The sequence below is a fragment of the Melanotaenia boesemani genome, chromosome 2, assembly GCF_017639745.1.
Source record: "Melanotaenia boesemani isolate fMelBoe1 chromosome 2, fMelBoe1.pri, whole genome shotgun sequence".
Taxonomy (NCBI): Eukaryota; Metazoa; Chordata; class Actinopteri; order Atheriniformes; family Melanotaeniidae; genus Melanotaenia; species Melanotaenia boesemani.
The window spans coordinates 38,099,763-38,119,738 of NC_055683.1; the positions used below are offsets into that span (position 1 = coordinate 38,099,763).

Consider the following 19,976-nt stretch of genomic DNA (forward strand, 5'->3'; position numbering starts at 1 on the left):
TATAGTTCTGTAATATTTTACCCAAAGGGAGCATATACAAGTTGAACAGACGATGTCCAAGGACTGACTCCTGGGGGACTCCACAAGTCATGGCCACTTGCTCGGATTCATAGCTGCCGATCGTAACAAAATAACTCCGGCCTTCTAAATAGGACCTGAACCAGTTAAGAACCGCTCCAGACAGTCCAACCCAGTTTTCCAGCCTGTGCAACAGGATTCTGTGATCTACAGTATCAAACGCAGCACTGAGATCCAACAGAACCAGGACTGATACTTGACCAGAATCAGTATTCAACCTAATGTCATTTAACACTTTGACCAGAGCTGTTTCAGTGCTGTGATGAGGTCGGAAGCCGGACTAAAATTTATCAAGATTTCCACTTTCATTTAAAAAGTCATTAAGATGGTGAAATTCAACTTTCTCAATAATCTTGGAAATAAAAGAGAGGTTAGAGACGGTCTATAGTTGTTTATTATAGAGGCGTCTAGAGTCCTTTTCTTTAGGAGTGGCTTAATAGCAGCTATCTTTAGTGACTTGGGAAAAATGCCTGATGCCAGTGAGCTGTTAACTATCAGTAGGAGATCACTTTCTACTGAGGTAAAAACTGTTTTTAAAAAGTCGGATGGTATCATGTCCAGAGTGCATGTTGTTGATACCAAATGCCAAACTGTTTCTTGTAGGATTTTTAAATCAACCATTTTAAATTGTGACATAACATCAGAAATATATCTGGGTTTTAGAAACAGACTAGTTTTCTTGTGTGACTGTGTGGAATTAATATTTTGCCTAATTGTTTTCATTTTTTGGCTAAAAAAGTTGGCAAATTGGTTGCATTTCTCAGTGGAAAGGAGCTCTGGGCTTTTCTGTATAGGAGGATTAGTAAGTTTTTCAGTCATAGCAAACAGAGTGCGAGAAGTGTTGACGTTCTTGTTAATCATTTCAGATAAATGCAGCTCTCTGGCCATGCACAGCTCATTGTTATAGTTACGCAGGCTTTGTTTGTACAGCTCATAGTAAATTCGAAGTTTATTTTTCCGCCATTTCCGCTCAGTTTTTCTGCATTCTCTTTTTAGGCTGGTAACCACAGTGATGTTTCTCCATGGTGTTTTCTGTTTGCTCAAAGTGATGAATGATGAAGTCATTAACTAACAGTGACTTGTTGGACAGAGATCTAATATTAAGTACAGAAGCTTTATGAAGTTTACACTGGTCTCTGTTGTTAACAAACACAGGAATCCTACTGGGTCCAGGCTTGATCTCAGAACAGCTGTCAGTAGTAGCAAAACTACGGCAAGGACCCTGAATGCATCATGGCATGTTATCTTTGTTGTGAATTCTGCTGCTGCTCTGGGAACCTCCTGCACATCCTCCCGTGAATACAAGGATTCATTAGGCTCAGATTGTGAAAAAGTGGTTCAGGGAACAGGAGACATCTTTCTCACACAGAGATTGGCCACCACACTGTTCAGACCTGTACCCCAGTGAGAATCTTTGGGATGTGCAGGAGAAGGCTTTGTGCAGCGGTTGAACTCTCCATCATCAATACAAGATATTGGTGGAACATTATTGCAACACAGGGATGAAATAAATCTTGCGACATTGCAAAAGCTTATTGAAACAGTGACACAGAGAATGATGCTAGAATGAAGATTTTTTTTTTTTTTTGACCAGGTAGTGTCTATACGTGTGAGTGTTTTCTCATCCGTCTCCACAGGATGACAGCATAAGCATCCATCTTTGTTTACAAGAAGTTCCAGTTACACAGAATTAAGTATTATGGTCCAGACGACCTAACTTCATGCTGTGAGCTGTTGGAACACCCGGTCGTAGGAGGTTAAAATTAGGTTGTCTTTCTGACATTTCTAACTTTTAAAACTCTGTTTTCAAACAAGTTTTTAGACCTTTTTACAGCATTAAAGCCCATTGACTGAAGAAGTTTATTACCATGCAAAAATATCGTCTAAATTATTTATTTTTGGAGCTCAACTCCTGCCAAAATTAGTTCTGTGGCTTCGCAGCCTAGATCTAAACCTTTACTATTTACACATCACCTACCAGAGAATGTAGTGTAAGACTTCCTCTGTGAGTTAAAAGTTAATGGTTTCATTCTGCATGAGAATGCTGGCACGCTTCTTCAGAGCGTACCAGCCTTCAGGACCTCTGGGATTTCCCTCCTTTCACTCAGCTTAAAAACATGAGTGAGAAAAAGACATTTCATGGCTCATCCCAGGGGTATTGAGTGTGTGTGTGTGTGTGGTTGTTGTAGTGCCTTTTTTAAGGTCAAAACAATAAGAAATTATTGTACAAGAATATCCCCAAGAAGAAGCATACGCGTTGTTGCTCCAGCTGCAGCCTTAAAGGGTAAAAGCTCTGGAACAAAGAATATCCATCCATTTTCCTTCCCTGTTTCAGGGTTGTAGGGCAGCTGCAGCCTTTTCCAGCTGTCAGGAAGGGTGTGCCTTGGACAGGTTGCTAGTCCAAATCCATCCTCTGTCAGCTCTAATGTTTTAGGTATGACGTTTCTCATTGTATCATGATTGTTCAAATATCTGAACTCAAAGTCAGAATCAGTGGGGAAAACTGCTTCCACAGACATTACCAGTCAGTTGCAGCCAGGAGCTGCTGATCAATACTCTGATGGATGGATTATCATCACTGTGAGCCCCTGAATGATCTTAGAGAAGCAGCTGTTGCTGCCCATCAGGGTTATAAGGTAATTTCCAAACAATCTGAACTACAGACTAGACTCTTGAAGGTTCAGTCCAAGTTCAGACTGTGTAAAAAAGTCCATCTCAGGAAGGGTTGCAGGACAAATGAAGAACATGGCAACACAGCTTAGGTTGGCAAAGCTGCATCTGAACAAACCTTCTGAATCAACAGTCCTCATTCACCAAGCGTTACAAACAAATTTGTTCTTAAGTCCTACTTACAAACTTTTTATGACACGCGTGGCTTTTATAAAAATCTTGGATCTTATTATATATTAAACCATTTTTTATTGAGTTCATTCATTTAAAAACAAGTTGCGATCAAGATGCATTTTAATCCTGATTTGGTCTTTCTGAATACCATCAGAAGAAAAGACTGAACACCAGATTTATTCCCTCAACAAAAATATCACTCCATGAATGTCCAGGTCGCCTGAGACCCAGATCTACCTGCTGGATTTACTGGTTAATAACCCCGCTGACCTCCTGGTTAATAACCCCGCTGACCTCCTGGTTAATTACCTCACTGTTCTCCTCGTGGACCTTCTCTGCCTTGTAGCCCCAACGTTTCTGGTTACTTGTGTTTTTGATCTACAGGAGGAGTGAAACAGGACGATCTGACGTGAACAGAATCTGACATTTAGCTGCGTAGCTGGCAGCATCTGCAGTGTGATCATTACAATGATGACCTTTTTCTGAAACGAGAGCTCTTCAGCAGCAGGATAAGGAGGATGAGGAGGAGGAGGATTTCCTCTCCACCACTGCTGCTAACCAAGCTAACCAAGAAAAAACAAATTTCTCCCCATTTTGGATCAGGCTTTAAAGGGTTTAAAGTATATTTGGAGAATGAAAGAGAAGGACAGTTTATTTAACTCAATGTGTGCGCTAATGTGGACCATCTTCTCGTTGAGTTCATCTACCAATGGTGGGAGAAGAACGCAGCTTTACTCTCAAACACATTACTAACCAATCAGAAGTGAAGTGAGGCTTGCAGTGAGGGATCCAGCTGCATCCCTGACTGACCAAACATATCATATGTGTGCAGAAACGCTGATGAATAGCTGTAAGCATTGGCTACGGTATGTCAGTGTTGGTGGGAAGTTTGTGAAATCTGGAGTTAATCTATTATTAATATTTTCTGACACATGCTCTCTGACCGCTGATGTTTGTTCATCGGGGTGGATGAGAATTGTTAATGCATTCAGATTCAGAAATGACATGTCATTGAAATCAGGCGCTGGGCATGAATGAAGAAACGTTCAGAAATGTCAGCCTGATGTTGCTGAAGTTAGCTTCTGATTTGTGATTGGAGACTTTCACCACATTAGACCAGGTCCTGCTGAAAACCACAAGACTCATCATGTTCAAATCTGGACTGAATTCTTTAATATACCATCTAACTTCTTTAACATGCTTCTTTTCATATGTAAAACTTTTGCTGTATTTATGGAAATGCATGTATTGCTCATTTTTTATTTATGCATTATGTATCCTCTCATGTTTCCTTTGATGTTTCCTATTTCCTCCGGTCTCCTCTACTGTTTTGTCTCCAGTTTCATGTTTCCTCTGCTGTTTTCTCTGATGTTTCCTCTGCTGTTTCCTGACTCCTCTGCTGTTTCCTGACTCCTCTGCTTTCCTCTTCCAGGTTGACTGTGTGCGATGAGGACAAATTGACTCATAATGAGTTGATTGGGGAATCCCGAGTGCCTCTAAAACGTGTGAAACCCAACCTGACAAAACATTTCCACACCTGCCTGGAGCATCCTCCCCCGGTAACACACTGGACACACTGTAGAAATGATGAGGCTCCACATGTAATTGATGTAATGAGAGAAAATTATTTATTTTGTCTGATTAAAGGTTAAATCAGCAGTAATAAGAATCCTTGTTGACTCAGTGTGGTGTAACCATGGTTCTGTTTCAGAAACTTTCCAGGTTCAGGTTTATCTTTCTTCCCTTTATTCATTTACATCAGTCAGTTCTCAGCCCATTTTTTTGTTGAAGAAGCTTTGTTTATCTTGTGTTTTTATTCAGACTCTCGTTACATCTTCAAAACCACTTGTTACACCTCAGTCAGGTCGTTTATTTTGTACCCTTATGAGTATGTAAATCCTTTAATCCAACTTTCACAAAGTGTCAGGTTGATACAAAAATAAATAAATGAAATCAGAAATACAGCCATACTCACTGGATTGTGGACTTTTTTGCTGTTAGTCTCAAATAATGTTTACTGCAAATGTGTGGTTATTTCTGTCTGATCATCAGATTTAATATTTGTCTCATTAGTAAGGTGAATTATAAAGTGCCATTAACAACTTAGAAAAGTATATTTGGCATATTGTCTGAGTTTTCAGTGTTTAACAGATCATCCAGGGTAACTGATACTGAACACGTCACCCAGATAACTGATATTAAACTCATTACCATGGCAACAGACGCCAAACGGTTACAATGGTTACAGATGATGAACACATCATCAACTCATCACCATAGAAAGTATTGCCATGGTAACAAATGCTGAACCTTCAGCAGAGTATCAGATTGAAAAATTCCATCTTTTCTCTCATTCTGTTTCTGATGATCTCCAGACAGTGAAGTCAGACTGAACTTTTTTTTACCTCTTTCTTTTCTGATGTCTGACATTAAGACACGGTAAGTTTTTTATTGCCATTAAATAAACATCAAACTGTCAAATATGTGAGAAAAAAATCACTTGTTCAGTCTTATCTTAAAAACCTGTCTGGAGTTCCTGGAAACTTTTTTGATTAGATAATGATAGAACTTTTCTTACATAAAATTCCAGTTTGCTCCATAAATCAGAAAATATTAAACTAATAAAATCAATTCATCTGTCATTTTTTCTGATTGATCAGTGCAAAGGCTCAACATCAGCTCAGCTGGTGGATGTTTGGATTCATGATGCTCTGAAGCCTTAATTCAGACTTCTACATCACTTCCTGTTCTTTGTAATAAACATTATCAGCATGTCAATAAAAGAAGAAGCTTTTGCAGTATTTCATGCTTTGTCTCTTCTGCAGATTCCCTCTCCCACTACCATGGGCGAAGCCCTGCGAGGAATATCCTGCTACTTAAGAGAGGTAAAGATCCCCCATTTTTCCCATCCACAAACAAGGTCAGCTCTGACTTATTATATATGATCCATTTTTTCTTAAATTAGCAGCCCCCATAATTGCACAGCCAGTGACTGATATTTTTAACTTGTTACTTGCTTCACATACATTCCCAGTTTTATGGAAACTGGGAATGTATGTGAAGCAAGTAACAAGTTAAACCTTTCAGTTCTTGCGAAAGTGTTTGAGTCAGTGCTGTCTGCCCAGCTTAAAAAGTTACTTGAATCTTATACTATTTTAATCCCTCTGCAATCTGGCTTTAGAGAAAGACATAGTACTATCACAGCCACACTTAAAAATTAAAACCTTTGTTTAGCCTTATTTGTCGAACTAAGGCTTTCAATACAGTGGATCATTGTCATCTAATAGATGTCATGCCAAAGATGGGTTTTGGTCCCACCATGGTTAGCTGGTTTAAAAGTTACCTAACCGAACGCGTTCAGTTTGTTCGGTTTGGTTCTGTTCTGTCTGACGCAATCACACTGACTAAGGGGGTCCCACAAGGATCTATTTTAGGGGCTTTTTAAATTTACATTAATAATATCTGTGATCAGTTAAAATTCTCTCTGTACCAAATGTATGCCGATGATATAGTTTTGTATTTCTTTGCTCCCTCTTTAGAGACAGTTTGTTCTAATCTGCAAGACTTCCTTGCAGCAAGCTCTCTATAATGCTAAATTAGTCTTTAATGCAAAGAAAACTAAAGTCATGTTGTTTACCCAGAGTTCAGTGGTTGCTCTGCCTCTTATTAAAACACTGGATGGTACTACTTTAGAGGCAGTTGATACATATAAATATTTGGGTATCTGGCTCGATAAGGACTTATCCTTTAAACATCATTTTTCATATCTGACAAAAAAAAAGGTAAAATTGACTCTAAGTTTTTTGTATAGATAGAAATCCTGCTTCTCTGTGTCCTCACGTAAGTGTCTCATAAACAGCTTATTTTCATCTCAGCTGGACCTTGGCCAAATTGGATCCTCTTTACCATACTGCTCTTAGGTACATAACAGGTTCAGTTTTTAGGACTCACCATTGTACTTTATATTCACTCATTGGATTCTCTTCTTTAAATATTCATAGGATGCAACGTTGGTATACTTTAATTTATAAGGTCATTTTTGGCAGGTTACCTTCCTATATCTATTCTAAGTTCATAGCTCTCCAGAATACTTACAGTCTTAGAGCCAGTAGTTGGCTGAGGTTCAAGGTGCCTTTTGTGCGGGCAGAGTCAGGTAAGAGGAGTCTGTCCTTTTTTGGGCCCTGGTCTTGGAATGATTTGCAGGCTAGGATGAGTCAGGGGTCCCTCATCCCTATTTTAAGTTTTAAACAAAAGATATCTAAATTTTTAGTTTCTAGTTGCACTTGTATCGTGTAGTTGTGTCGGATCTTATTTGTACTTCATAGCTAATCATAATGTCTTTAGCTTTTACGCTTGTAGTGTTTGTAAATATTGGTGATTTTGTTGCATAACTGTTGAATGCCTTACATTTGTTTGTACTCTGCAATTTGTCTGTACTGCTGCTTCATCTTGGACAGCCAGGACATCCTTGTAAAAGAGTTTTTTAATGTCAATGGAACATCTCCTGGTTAAATAAAGATAAAAAAAAAAAAACACTCAACATAAATAACAATAATAATGATAATAATAATGATAATAATAATAATAATAATAATATAAAACTTAATTAATACCCAATGGGAAATTACATAAAATAAAATAAAATTATATATATATATATATATATATATATATATATATATATATATATATATATATATATATATATATATATATATATATATGCTACTGATCTGGCTAATAACAAGCAGGCGATGGTATTTCATGAATAACTCTCACAGATCAAATGTCATTGTTTTCTTGTTTATGCTAACAGCCTCAGACTGCAGTACCTCCCAACACTGGGTGGTGGTAGAGTACCAAGCTGTTTGCTGCTACTGGACAAGATGAGAAGCTAACAGCGGTTGACCCAGTTAGCTTTAGCATGATATTCAACAAAGCATGACTCAGCATGTTAGCTGATAGCCTCACCAAGCTAATGCCCATCAGAAGTGATTGATGATCTCATGTACTTTTGTAAAAAAAAAATAACAAAACAAACAAACAAACAAAAAAACAATAAGCAAAAAGCTTCAACAGTTATGGTTTAAAATATATAGTAATATAATATAGTAAAAATGGACAGAAATCACCTGAGTTTGTGATGTGACCATGTGATAAACCATGTCAGTGTGCCTTCTGTGTCAGATGCTAAACAGTGAATATCAAATCTCTTGAAAAAAAATAGGAATTCAGGCATCTGCTAATGAGAGCTGTTGCCATGGTGAATAAACCTCCACTGTTTGATGGTCAGAATAAAAAATGAATGAAGGAAGTTTGTGTCTGATTCACACCTGAAGTCTCAGAAGACTGTTTCCATTGAGGAGGCCAGGAGGTTGGAGGGATTAATATTTAACCTCTTAATATTTTTCTTTACTGTGCATCTATTCCAGTCAGGAGATTCATTCTGTAAATCATCTGAATTCCTGTCAGAGTCATTTGTCTACATTAATTAAACTCAAGAAAAGAGGAAACAAATCGCACGTCAAGGGCGAAGATTAGAGCAGATTTATGTGATATTTGATAACGAGTACCCTGCAGGGATCATCAATCACTTAGGAAGGCTTCACATGAGAAGCTGGTTTAGGCTTCTGTTGGTTTTACTGATGATCTGTCTGATCTACAAGTCCTTCCCTGAAAGAGATGTGTGTATGGTTGCTCTAAAACCTCCATGTACTTTTCAGCTTTGATGGAGCTTCACAGATGTGGAAGCTGCCCACGCCATAGGCACTAATGCAGCCCATCCCATCAGAGATGCAGCTTTTCGCCTGTCCACTGAAAACAAGCTGGATGCTCCCTCTTCCCTTTAGTCTGCAGGACACGCTGTCCATGCTTTCCACAAACTAGTTCACATTTTCATTCATGTGACCACAGAACAGTTTTCCACTTTATCTCAGAATATTTTTAATGAGCTTTGGTCCAGAGAAGACGGCATTGTTTCTCGATCCTGTTCCCATATGACGTCTTCTTTACATGATGGAGCTTTAACCTGCATTTGTGGGTTTCAGGTGAACTGTGTTCACAGACAGTGGTTTCTGGAAATCTTCCTGAGACCTTGTTGCTCCTGTTCCAACTTTTTACAGACGTGTTGCTGCCATCAGATTCACTATCAGCTCAGCAGAGGTGGAGACAAAGTGAATGAATATGGAAAAAGATTCAAACTGTTGGGACTCCTTCTTCCTAAACGCTCGCCCTGCAGCATCACCATCATGGGAACACAACACAAATGTCTGTATTAGCAGCAGATATGAAGCTGTTTTCGCTGAGCTGATTTAATGAAGCTGCATCTCAGCGGTCAGCACAGAGGACATCTCAGACTAATCTCCAGCAGCATGTTCAGTCTGACAACTGCTCCATCAGGTATCTGCAGCAGTGCAAATTAAAAGGAGACCAGAAGACTCCAGCTGATGGTGGGGATGATTATGTCCTCTTGGACTACTTTGCTCAGTCAGCCATGTTTGTTTATGTTCTCACACGAAGTCTCTGTGGGAAGCTTCAGGAAAACCTTCAGGGTGGCAGGGTGTTTTTAGTGACTGGTAAAGGATTTTTCTTGGAATTTTTCTGGATTAGAAAAACATGATTGGAATAAAAGCAGCCAACATCAAACCAAAACAGTGACTTTGCAAAGCTTCAGTTTTTTTTCCTTATTTAAAACATGTTTTAAAGGCTGGTCATTGGATTCTCTTTATTCACAAAGACGAGATGTTACATCTTTCTATGCAGCTTGTTCTGGTTCCTCATCCTCCCCTGAAAGAGACAGGGTGTGATAGATGGAACAAGGTGGTGGAAACATTTCTCAGAGGTTTTGTTCCATATTGACATGACAGCATCACACAGTTGCTGCATCCATGATGAGAATCTCCCGTTCCACCACATCCCAAAGCTGCAATATGGTGACTGTGGAGGCCGTTGGACTCCAGTGAACTCATTGTCGTGTTCTAGAAAGCAGGTGGAGATGATCTGAGCTTTGTGACATGGTGCATCTCCTGCTGGAAGTAGCGTCAGAAAGTGCTACACTGTGGTGGGTTAAGAAAATATCCCCCGCACCATTACACCACCAGCAGCATGAAGTGTTGATCCAAGGCAGGATGGATCCATGTTTTCATGATGTTTCCACCAGATTCTGAGTCTACCACCTGAATGTGGAGCTGAAATGGAGACTCATCAGAGCAGTTTTTCCAATCAGTTGGTCCATTCTGGTCCAGAAAACTGCTGCTCGCTGGATATTTTCTCTTCTTCAGACCATTCTCTGTAAACCCTCAAGATGGTTGTGTGTTTAAATCACAGTAAATACTCAGAACAACCATGCCACGTTCAAAATCATTCAAGCCCCGTTTCCTCAAAGTAATCCAGTTTGGGATGGTACAGTGTAGTTCGGTAAACCCTGATCACTGTTGTGTTTCCACAGCAACCTTACCTGGTAGGCAGGTATCAGCTGGATAGTGATAGATGTGTCAGCTACATAACAGCCTGATGTCATAGCAGGCACCGTCTTCCTTGAATTCCAAAAGCCCATTTATGCTCACTGCAGAAGACGGATACGCAGACGGCCGGACAGTTTCTTTCTTCTTCTGCATCAGTTACGCATAACTATCCGTAGTTTGACGCAGAAGACCACCAGAAATCGCAGGGGCAGTGCTGAGCAGAACAGCTGACACGAGACCAGCGAAGAGAAGAAGAAGAGAATCAGGAAGGGAGTAAAAAGGCAGAAGAAGAACGAAGAAGAGGACAGCTGCAAAAATTGTGTTTTTGGAACATTTGAACATGATCCACATGTGAAGAACATCCGAAGCATGTGTGATTCACATGGGAAACACTTGAAACACTTGTGAACCACAGGTGTTATGACGTGAATCCCATTTCACATCATGCTTAGGTTTTTCACATGTGGTTCACATGTGGAATGTGTGGACACATGTGGCTTTTCTGTAAGGGAATGACTGGAAACAATAAAACCTTAAGGTCTCTGGGAAAAAAGTATGAGTAACAGCTGTATAAAAGGGTGTTTGTGATGTTACTGAAGTTATTGCAATGGCAAACCTGACATGACAGAAACGAAGAACATCTATGACACGTGCACCACCAGATGGACGGGACGTGTCACCTTCAGAAAACCAAAGCTTTCTTCATCCAGGCTGCAACAGCAGAGACGAAAAAGAAAATATTTCACAGAACTGAACAGCAAACATCCAGATGGAAAAAGGACAAGTCCTTCAACCGCCAACCTGGGGCGGGACTGGATTGATTGACATCCCTGGGAGCCAATAGGAGTGATTGACAAGTTGTCTGATGGTGACAAGGCAGGCGGGTCATTCCTCGGTCAGCTGCAGTCGTTTGCATGTTATTTTTTTATTTGTCATTTGTTGGCTAGTAGAGGAGTTCAGCTGTTAGCTGGATTGTTTGGGTCAGTTAAACAACAAACTTGTTTCCAGTTAGCATTAAGTACAACTTGCAGATTGCTTTTTATCTAACAGATTAGGAGTTCCTGCAGTCTTTCTGAACATTTTCAGTTTATACATATAAATATGTGGCTGGTGCAACAGAAATAAAGACAAAAGAGCAGCTTCAGAGTCGACTGGCAGAGAATAAATACAGAAAAATGTTATCAGGTCTGAAGACGACTTGCAGCAAACATCAGCATCCAACAGGCCAACAGCAGCTTCACCCGAGGCATGGCGTGGGATGGTTTTTATTTCTTCCACCATGTTAAAAAGATGAAAGCGTTCATGCCAGCTGCCTTTGCGAGTTTCAGTGTGGTTCTTATTTTTACCTTGTGAGGTATCAGGAAAGCAGTTCTCAGCTAAACATGCAGCAAAAACACCCTCATTTAACAGCATATTGACTTAATGTTAACAGCACACCTTTCACCATAGATTCAGTGTTTCTGTATCACAGACATTAAAATTCAGCCACCTGTTTGTTATGTTCAATGATGATAAAAAATATTTTCTGTGAATTTGTTGGAGGGTTGTGGGTGTGAGGAGATATTCATTTCTTTAGTAAAGCTCACTCAGCACAGACGCCACATTCCTGGTGTGAAGTCAACGTGAACGTCCTGTCTGACTCAGACTGAAACAGTTCATCAGTTTTCATCCACCTGTTGCTGCTCTTTGTGCATCAGGTCTGATTTCCAGCTGATGAAACTGCAGCTCTTTCTCAGGAGGGTCATGAGGTCATTGATTAGATTTTCCCAGCCTCAGGGGAAGATATGATGTGATTGTGCCTGTGCACACTTCATGTCATAACACCAGGACAAACCTGGGAGTCACAGTCTCTGAAATACACTAAATGTGTTAGATATAACAGTACCAGCAGTTCTCTGCTTGAAGGCACTCGTGTTTTTACTCCTAAATATCTAATAAAGCTAATAACATTTTCTACAGCAGCTGTTTTCACTCAATTTTATATCCAGCAGTTGATTAGATCATTATTTTATTTCTTCTGCTTCATAAAGAAAGGAGTCGCAGAAAATGGTTGTAAAAATACCATGGTTTTATAATAGTATCTTCCTGTATGTTAAACACACAATGAAAGCTTTTTATTCTTATTTATTGTTCACAATTAAATGGCATTTCTATTTTAATCTGTATGTAAAATGTTTTCAGTTACCTTGGTGTGGTCTCTGGAGTCCACATCTCATCCAACAAAAGTTTTTATTAAGTTTATATTCATTTAAATCTTAAAAACTGGCTTCATCTGCAATCCATTTTTATCATCACCATTCCCATTTCTATTCTTCAGATGTCCAGTTTTTTCCATGATAATGTTTCTAACATGAGTCTAAAGTCCCTGAAATTTACTTCACGTCAAGTGTGATCAGATAATGAGGGAATAAGAGGCTGAAACAATCAGAGCTCGAACTAATGAGCTAATCTGAAGTGGAAAGCTACGTCCAACCCTGCAGCTCTCTCCTCACAAAGAGCAGCAGCAGAGTCATGAATCGGGACAAAGAGACTATGGGATAAAAGATTTAAGAGTCAGCCGGAGGAGGAAGATGACACAGTGTACCAGCGAGACAACTTCAAACCGAAAGAGGAGGCGTGATGGTCTGCGTGACTCCTTCTTCTGTCCTGAGTAGTCTGGATAAAAGTCGACAGTTTGAAGAGAGCGTCCTCCCCCGCTGCACCCACACTGAATACAAAACACCTCCTTCATACTTTAGTCTAAAAGGCTGAAAAACCTGATGAAGGAAGATTTTTCCTGTCAGGCTGCAAAAAAAAACATGCCAGAACATGTCGGATTTAAATCTTTCAGCTAAGATGATGGACCAAAAGTCTTCATTTTGCTGAGAATCTTTGTTTGCTGTGAGGGGAAAACGAAGTTTAGACAGACGCTACAGTCATGGTCCCCTGGATGATGTTATCAGTCTCTCTCGTGGTTGTAGAGGAATTGTTGCTTCCGGTCAATGAAGTTTGCAGCATCCGAAGGTCCATCCACAGCAATTTCACTGTATAAAAGTGCCATATGAATAAAATCTGATAGATTTTTCTTTTCTTTGTCCATTTGACCAAACATGTCCACTTGGGTCTGGTCTGTCCAGAGGACGTTGTTCCAGAAGTCTGGTGGTTTGTTCAGGTGAAACTTTGCCAATCTAAGCCCTGCTGCCATGTCCTTTTTTTCTCCTGCAGCCCTTCCCAACAAGCCCTACTGGTTCAGGTTTTTTCTAGCTGGACTTTTAACCTGCTAACTGAGGCCTGGAGAGTCTGAGATGTAGATCAGATGGTCTGAACTTGCTGGAATGTCCACTCATGGAAGCTGCCTGGTGAATAATCCTTCTCTCTGTAGGATGATGGCTGGAAGGATGGACTGTGGCTTTTGTTCAGTAAATAATCACATTGTTTATCTGAGCTTGTATTTCTCTCATTTTCAAGTCTGTAAAGGACCAGATATTTTATGAAATATGTCCTGAAAGTGGGTGTTTTTGTTTCTTTTCCTCGTGACTGTATACAGAGTATTTGTTCCTATTTTCAGATGCTCATCTTCAGTCTGAGTGATCCTCGGCTCAGATTCTTACTGCTCTGCATGTGGGAGGATAATAGCAGCAGAGTGAGTGAAAGCCATTATCTGAATTAGGCCTCATTATACGCTCACTAACTGGGATCATTTCCAGTGAATGAAACGGCCTCTAGATGAAAGACCTCTTCATATTTCTGGATGACTCCTGGACTCCTTAAAGACCTCAGGGGGTCTCTGAACTGCAGGTTAGAAAATCTTGCCGTGACAGGACGCCCTCAGGTTCATATCACGAAGCCTGAAGATGGGATTGTGTTTTCTGTTATTGATCTGTCACTTCCAGTAACTGACCTGCACCTGGAAGCGTCTGCAGGGATTACGATGAGGGCATTTCTTTCTGGATGCAGGATGAAGTTTATAAAAACACTAGATCTCCCCAGCAGCATTGTGTCAGCACTGTTTGGAACTGATGTGAAACAAATGACTGTGAAAATAAAACCTAAGCTCACCGTCCACTGCTTTTATTCTCCTCCTTTTCTGCAGCATCATGACAGCAGAATAATGGTCTGGCTGCCGTGTTGTGTTGCCATGAGGAGATTTACGGATATGATGGAAATAAAGCTGTGTGGATTTCAGGCTCCTCTTTAAACTTAAGTTTTCTCCTTTATTTTGGTTATTACTGAGTTACATGTTAATGCAGGACCTGATGAGAGGAAACAAAGGAAGGAGGAGAGTAGTAGTAGTAGAGAGAAAAGAAAGGAGAAAAAGATAGAAAGCAACAGCATCAGTTGTTCAACCAAAACAGAGAAACCAGACAATCAGCTGCTACACCTGTAAAACACAACAGAAAACATCCTGCAACAAGGCAGATAATCATCCGGAGCACCTATAAAATAACAAAATCATCCCAGAACACGACTCGTGAATGCTTTTTTTAACATGTAAAACACAAAAAAAATAATTAATTAATTAATAAAAAACAGTAAAGTAAGAAAAAAAATAAAGTAGGACAAAGTTAATAATAATAACAATAAACATCTTATTCCCTCCTACCCTTTCTCCACTATCAATATACAATATTAAAATTACTTCCTGTTTATATTTGCTATATAAGAAGTTTACTAAGAAAAACATGAATCAGCTGTGATTGCCTTTATTGTCATTATACAATAAAAAACACAACAAAAAAACAGCTGTTAGTGAGGTAAAAATGATTGTACACACCAAGCCTGGATGTTGATCTGAACACAGCATGAAGATGTTGAAACTTAATCATCAACATCTAAATCAGAGATTCTAAAAAACAGGCAGGGTTGTGGTTCGATGTGTTTTGCCTCTGATCTTTATGTGAGAATAAAGGAAACACTGCAGGAATGCAGCCTGTGCTGTGAAGTGGTCAGCAAGGCAATTAGAGCACTAAACCAACACAGTCCATTTACTGTTTACACACGGGACACTTCTGAAGACCAACAGAGGGTTTTTCAGGACCTCAGGCAGCGATTCTGCACAGACTCAGAAACAACAATAGTGAACACAGTTCATATAAAACTCCAACGAGAAGAGAAAAAGCACTGAAAGAAAACACAAAGAGCTCGTACAACATCATCTCCATAAAAGCCTGGATGCTGTGTAACATTAAAATTAAAACACAATTCAGTTATTTATATATCTCATCAAGTCATATTTTATTCCCAGTAGAAGATAAACAACATATCCGAAGATGAAACTGAGACATTTCACTATTTGATGGAAAATATGAGCTGATAGTGAATCTGATGCAGCAACACGTCTGGAAAAAGTTGGACCAGGAGTAACAAAAGGCTGGAAAAGTAACTGGTACAAATCAGAAACATCAGGAGGAGCATTTGATAAGTAATCGGGTTAATTAACAACAGGTCAGTAATATGACTGCATATAAAAGGAGCATTTCAGAGAGGCAGATTCTCTCAGATGGAAGGATGGACAGAGCTTCACCAGTCTGACACAAAATGGGTCTAAAATTGTTCAACAATTTCCTCAGACTTTGAAGAGCCACCATCTTTAGTGAGAAGAGAGAATCAAAATCACGTAGAGAATCAGAAGGAATCTCTGTGTGCTGGGACAAGGCTAAATGCTGTTGATTTTCTTCATTAAAAGCAGACATGATTCTCTACTGGAAACCACTGCATGGACTCAGGAAGACTTCCAGAAATGACTGTCTACGAAACCACAAATGTAGGTTAAAGCTCCATCGTGCAAAGAAGAAGATAGATGTGAACAGGATCCAGAACCAGCGCCATTTTCTCTGGACCAAAGCTCATTTAAAATGGTCTGAGGCAAAGTGGAAACCTGGATGAAAATGTGAGCTATCTTCTGGAAACCACGAATGGCGTGTCCTGTTTCCACATCTGTGAAGCTCCATCAAAGCTGAAAAGTACATGGAGGTTTTAGAGCAACATCTGCTCCCATCCACTTTCAGGGAAGACATTGCATATTCAGCAAGACAATGCTAAACCACATCCTGCATCCATCACAGCAGCATGGCTTCACAGGAGAAGAGTCCGGCTGCTGAACTGGCCTGCCTGCAGTCCAGACCTTTCACCAATACACAACATCTGGAGCATCATGGAAGCAGAAATCCAGCAGCCAAGGTCCAGGACTGTAGAGCAGCTAGAATCCTGCATCAGACCAGAATGGGACAACATTCCTCTCCTAAAACTCCAGCAACTGGTCTCCTCACTTCCTAAACGTTTCCAGACATTTTAGAAGAAGAGGAGATGCTACACCATGCTGAACGTCACCCTGGAACTACTTTTTACACCATGCTGAACATCACCCTGGAACTACTTTTTACACCGTGCTGAACATCACCCTGGAACTACTTTTTACACCATGCTGAACATCACCCTGGAACTACTTTTTACACCATGCTGAACATCACCCTGGAACTACTTTTTACACCATGCTGAACGTCACCCTGGAACTACTTTTTACACCATGCTGAACATCACCCTGGAACTACTTTTTACACCGTGCTGAACATCACCCTGGAACTACTTTTTACACCATGCTGAACATCACCCTGGAACTACTTTTTACAGATGTGTTGCTGCCATCAGATTCACTATCAGCTCATTTTTTCTATCACATGGTAAAATGTCTCAAAGTAATAATCGAAGATGTTGTTTATCTTCTACTGGGAATAAAATATTACATGACTTTAATTCAACATAAAGAAAACAAAACCTCCCGTTTCTCCGGCAACATTAGCTGCTCGGGTGTTTGGACAAAGACGTCTTCAGCAGAGGTGTTTTCTTGTCTACATTTTCAGCCAAGTGACACAAACAGCAGCTTTACCTGATTGATGACTCACCTTTATGGGTGTGTGTGGGTTGATCTGCAAACAAACAGCTCGGTCTTTCTGGAGGATCAGATTTCTGTGTTTGGAGCTTTTCATGCTTTTTCTGTTTTAATTAGAAATGTAATTAAAGAATGACTTTTTTTCTCCCTTTGTCCTCATTTACAGGATTTTACATTCTAGGTAAAAACTAAATCTTATTAGACTAATTGGCAGCACAAAATGTGTCTAATTACCAGTCTGAAAACATCGGTATTAATTAGACATGCAAGTTAGCTGCTGCACAAAAACAACCCAAACACACATTAATTCACCCTGCAGTGATGACGCACACACCTATTCAGCTGCTGTCTGCTGTTGTCTTAATATAAATAAAAACAGTCAAACTGAGAAGATTCAGGCTATAATGCAGTGAATTTAACTTCAGTAAGATGATTACACTTGGTAAGATTTCCTGAAATAGGAAAAAATATAGACAAGTGAGACACACCTTAACCCTTTTAAGCCCAGCCCAAGAAAAAATGGGGAGAAATTTTTTTAAATCTGAAGTTATTTTTTGTCCCTTAAACAAAATGTAAAAACTTTTTAAACATTTATTACCATGTGATATGTCAAAGTTATTGTAGTATATTATTGTATCCACCAGGGGGCAGAAGACAGGTATCAGGTTGTGTTCAACAGGGTTTTGAGCAAAAAAAAAAACTTATCTTAATTTAAAGCTTAACTTTATCTTAAAGCAAGATAAATTAAACAATAAGATTCTTCTCAATTTAAGAATAGCTATTAATACTAAAAAAAAACAAAAAAAACAAAACTAAGAAAGGCCCTGCTGAAGGGGCATAATTTTTTCCATCAGCATCTCCAACCACCACACTGAAGGAGGTGGATGAATGGTTTTTTGCCGAAGGCCAGATGACCGGAATGAAGTGGGAATTGGACCACCAACCTTCTACTTAGTGGACAACCCGCTCTACCACCTGAGCCACTGCCATCTGCTACACCACATGCACCACCGCATTACCAGTTCTTTAATTCTTGTCTAGCTGCTCTTGTTTAAGGGTCTTTTCTCTCAAAGAGAGACAGAAACACTGAAAAGCAGCATTAACAGGATAGTTTAAGGTTGTTTTTTAATTGAAACGAGTGTTTCATCACTGGTTTCAAGGTTTAAGGTTAACTTTATTATCTCCAGTGGGGCAAGTGGTTTTGCAGCCTGCAGCAAATGACAAGCAGACGACAACACAACAATAAGCAGTTAAAACTAACTAAACCAAGCTAACTCAACTAACTAAATAAATAAAAAGTCACTCAACCTTATTTAAAAGCCCAATGGCTACTCATGCTACCCGTAGCACGAGAGATCTACTGCCTGAGTGAAGCAACATCAAGTAGCCGTGGAGGGGATGGCTCTGGTCTACCAGAACAGGACCAGCCTTCTTAGGGCTGGGATTTACTTCCTGTTAGCAACGCATCCGCGTACATATCATGGCTGCCACGTGTTTCTAGTGTTTGTTTGGCAAATAGGCCGGTCGTGTTGACACAAGGTAACATGTCACATATGCGAGTTGCAATATTGACTTAAGGTGCACATGTGAACATGAGCATGAACGCGAGGTCCGAGGTCTTGGACCTCATCCACAACTACCGGCATGTGTATGATTTTTCCTCCCACAGTGATAAACAGGTGTTTTGGGAGTCAATGTCCCGGAAATACAGTGTGATACAATGTCCGGTACTCTCCCTAGTGGTGACCTCCAGTATTGAGCGTTGTGGCTGCGTCGTGCTTGTATCCTTTGCAGTGAGTATATAGTATATCTTCAAAATGTCCTCCAGCTTGTCCAAGGGAGGTCCCACAACCTTGCTGCAGAGCTTGACAATACCCTGAAGTCCATTTTTGTTTTTGTTTTATTGGCTCAGAAACCAGTAAGCACAGATATAATGAAACATAAGTAAAAATTCTTAAAAATGTACCATCAACATTGAAGTGTTGAAATTTGCGATAAAAGACCAATCTCTGATGTGCTTTCTTGCACACAGCATCCACCTTTGGGACAATTGTGAGCTAATCATCAATCAGGGTGACTGACTGGTTTTCTGTTACCAACTGACTGGTTTCTGATGGTTAAAGGAGAGATGACAACAGGATTTTTCACAAAATCTATAATCTTTTTTTTTGTTTTGGTAACAATGTCAAGAAAAGAAGACTCACACCACTGAATGAAGTCCTGAACCACAGGGTCAAAGTTTCCCTGATCAACTAATGAAATGATAACAGTCACCAGAAAATTCCACAATGTGATGCCCTTCGTACAAACTATGACAAGAATCTGTTTACAGAACAAACAAAAGTAGATGAGACACAACCGTGGGGGGATCCAGTGGATGACAAAACAATGTCAGAGAAAACACTTTATTAAGTTGTGATCTTTCTGGATCTGGAGCTACGTTGATGAGGCTGGATACAGTTAAAAGCCGAAGAAAAGTCAATGAAAAGTAGTCGCACCGATGTCTTATTGTCCTCCAAATGTGACAGGGTCATGTTCATGTTCGTAAGATGCTTCTCACTTGTCTAAAGTCTAGACATTTTCTCTTATTTCAGGAAATCTTACCATGAGTCCACGGTCATATAGAGACAGCTTTTGTTGAACTGTGTGAATTACAGAGACGTCTGAAAACAAGTTTTGCAGATAAAACTGGGTGTGAACGATGCAATCTGAGTTTTAGTGAG

At 39.8% G+C, this 19,976-nt stretch overlaps 1 protein-coding gene across 1 annotated transcript in view; it reads left to right on the forward strand.

Moving 5' to 3' along the window:
* doc2a (double C2-like domains, alpha) overlaps positions 1 to 19,976 on the forward strand; it is a 101,160-nt gene that overhangs the window by 63,857 nt on the left and 17,327 nt on the right. The window contains exons 6-7 of the mRNA XM_041973390.1: positions 4,355 to 4,481; positions 5,748 to 5,807. Of these exons, the coding sequence (XP_041829324.1) occupies positions 4,355 to 4,481; positions 5,748 to 5,807 (187 nt within the window). The remainder of the gene's footprint in view (positions 1 to 4,354; positions 4,482 to 5,747; positions 5,808 to 19,976) is intronic.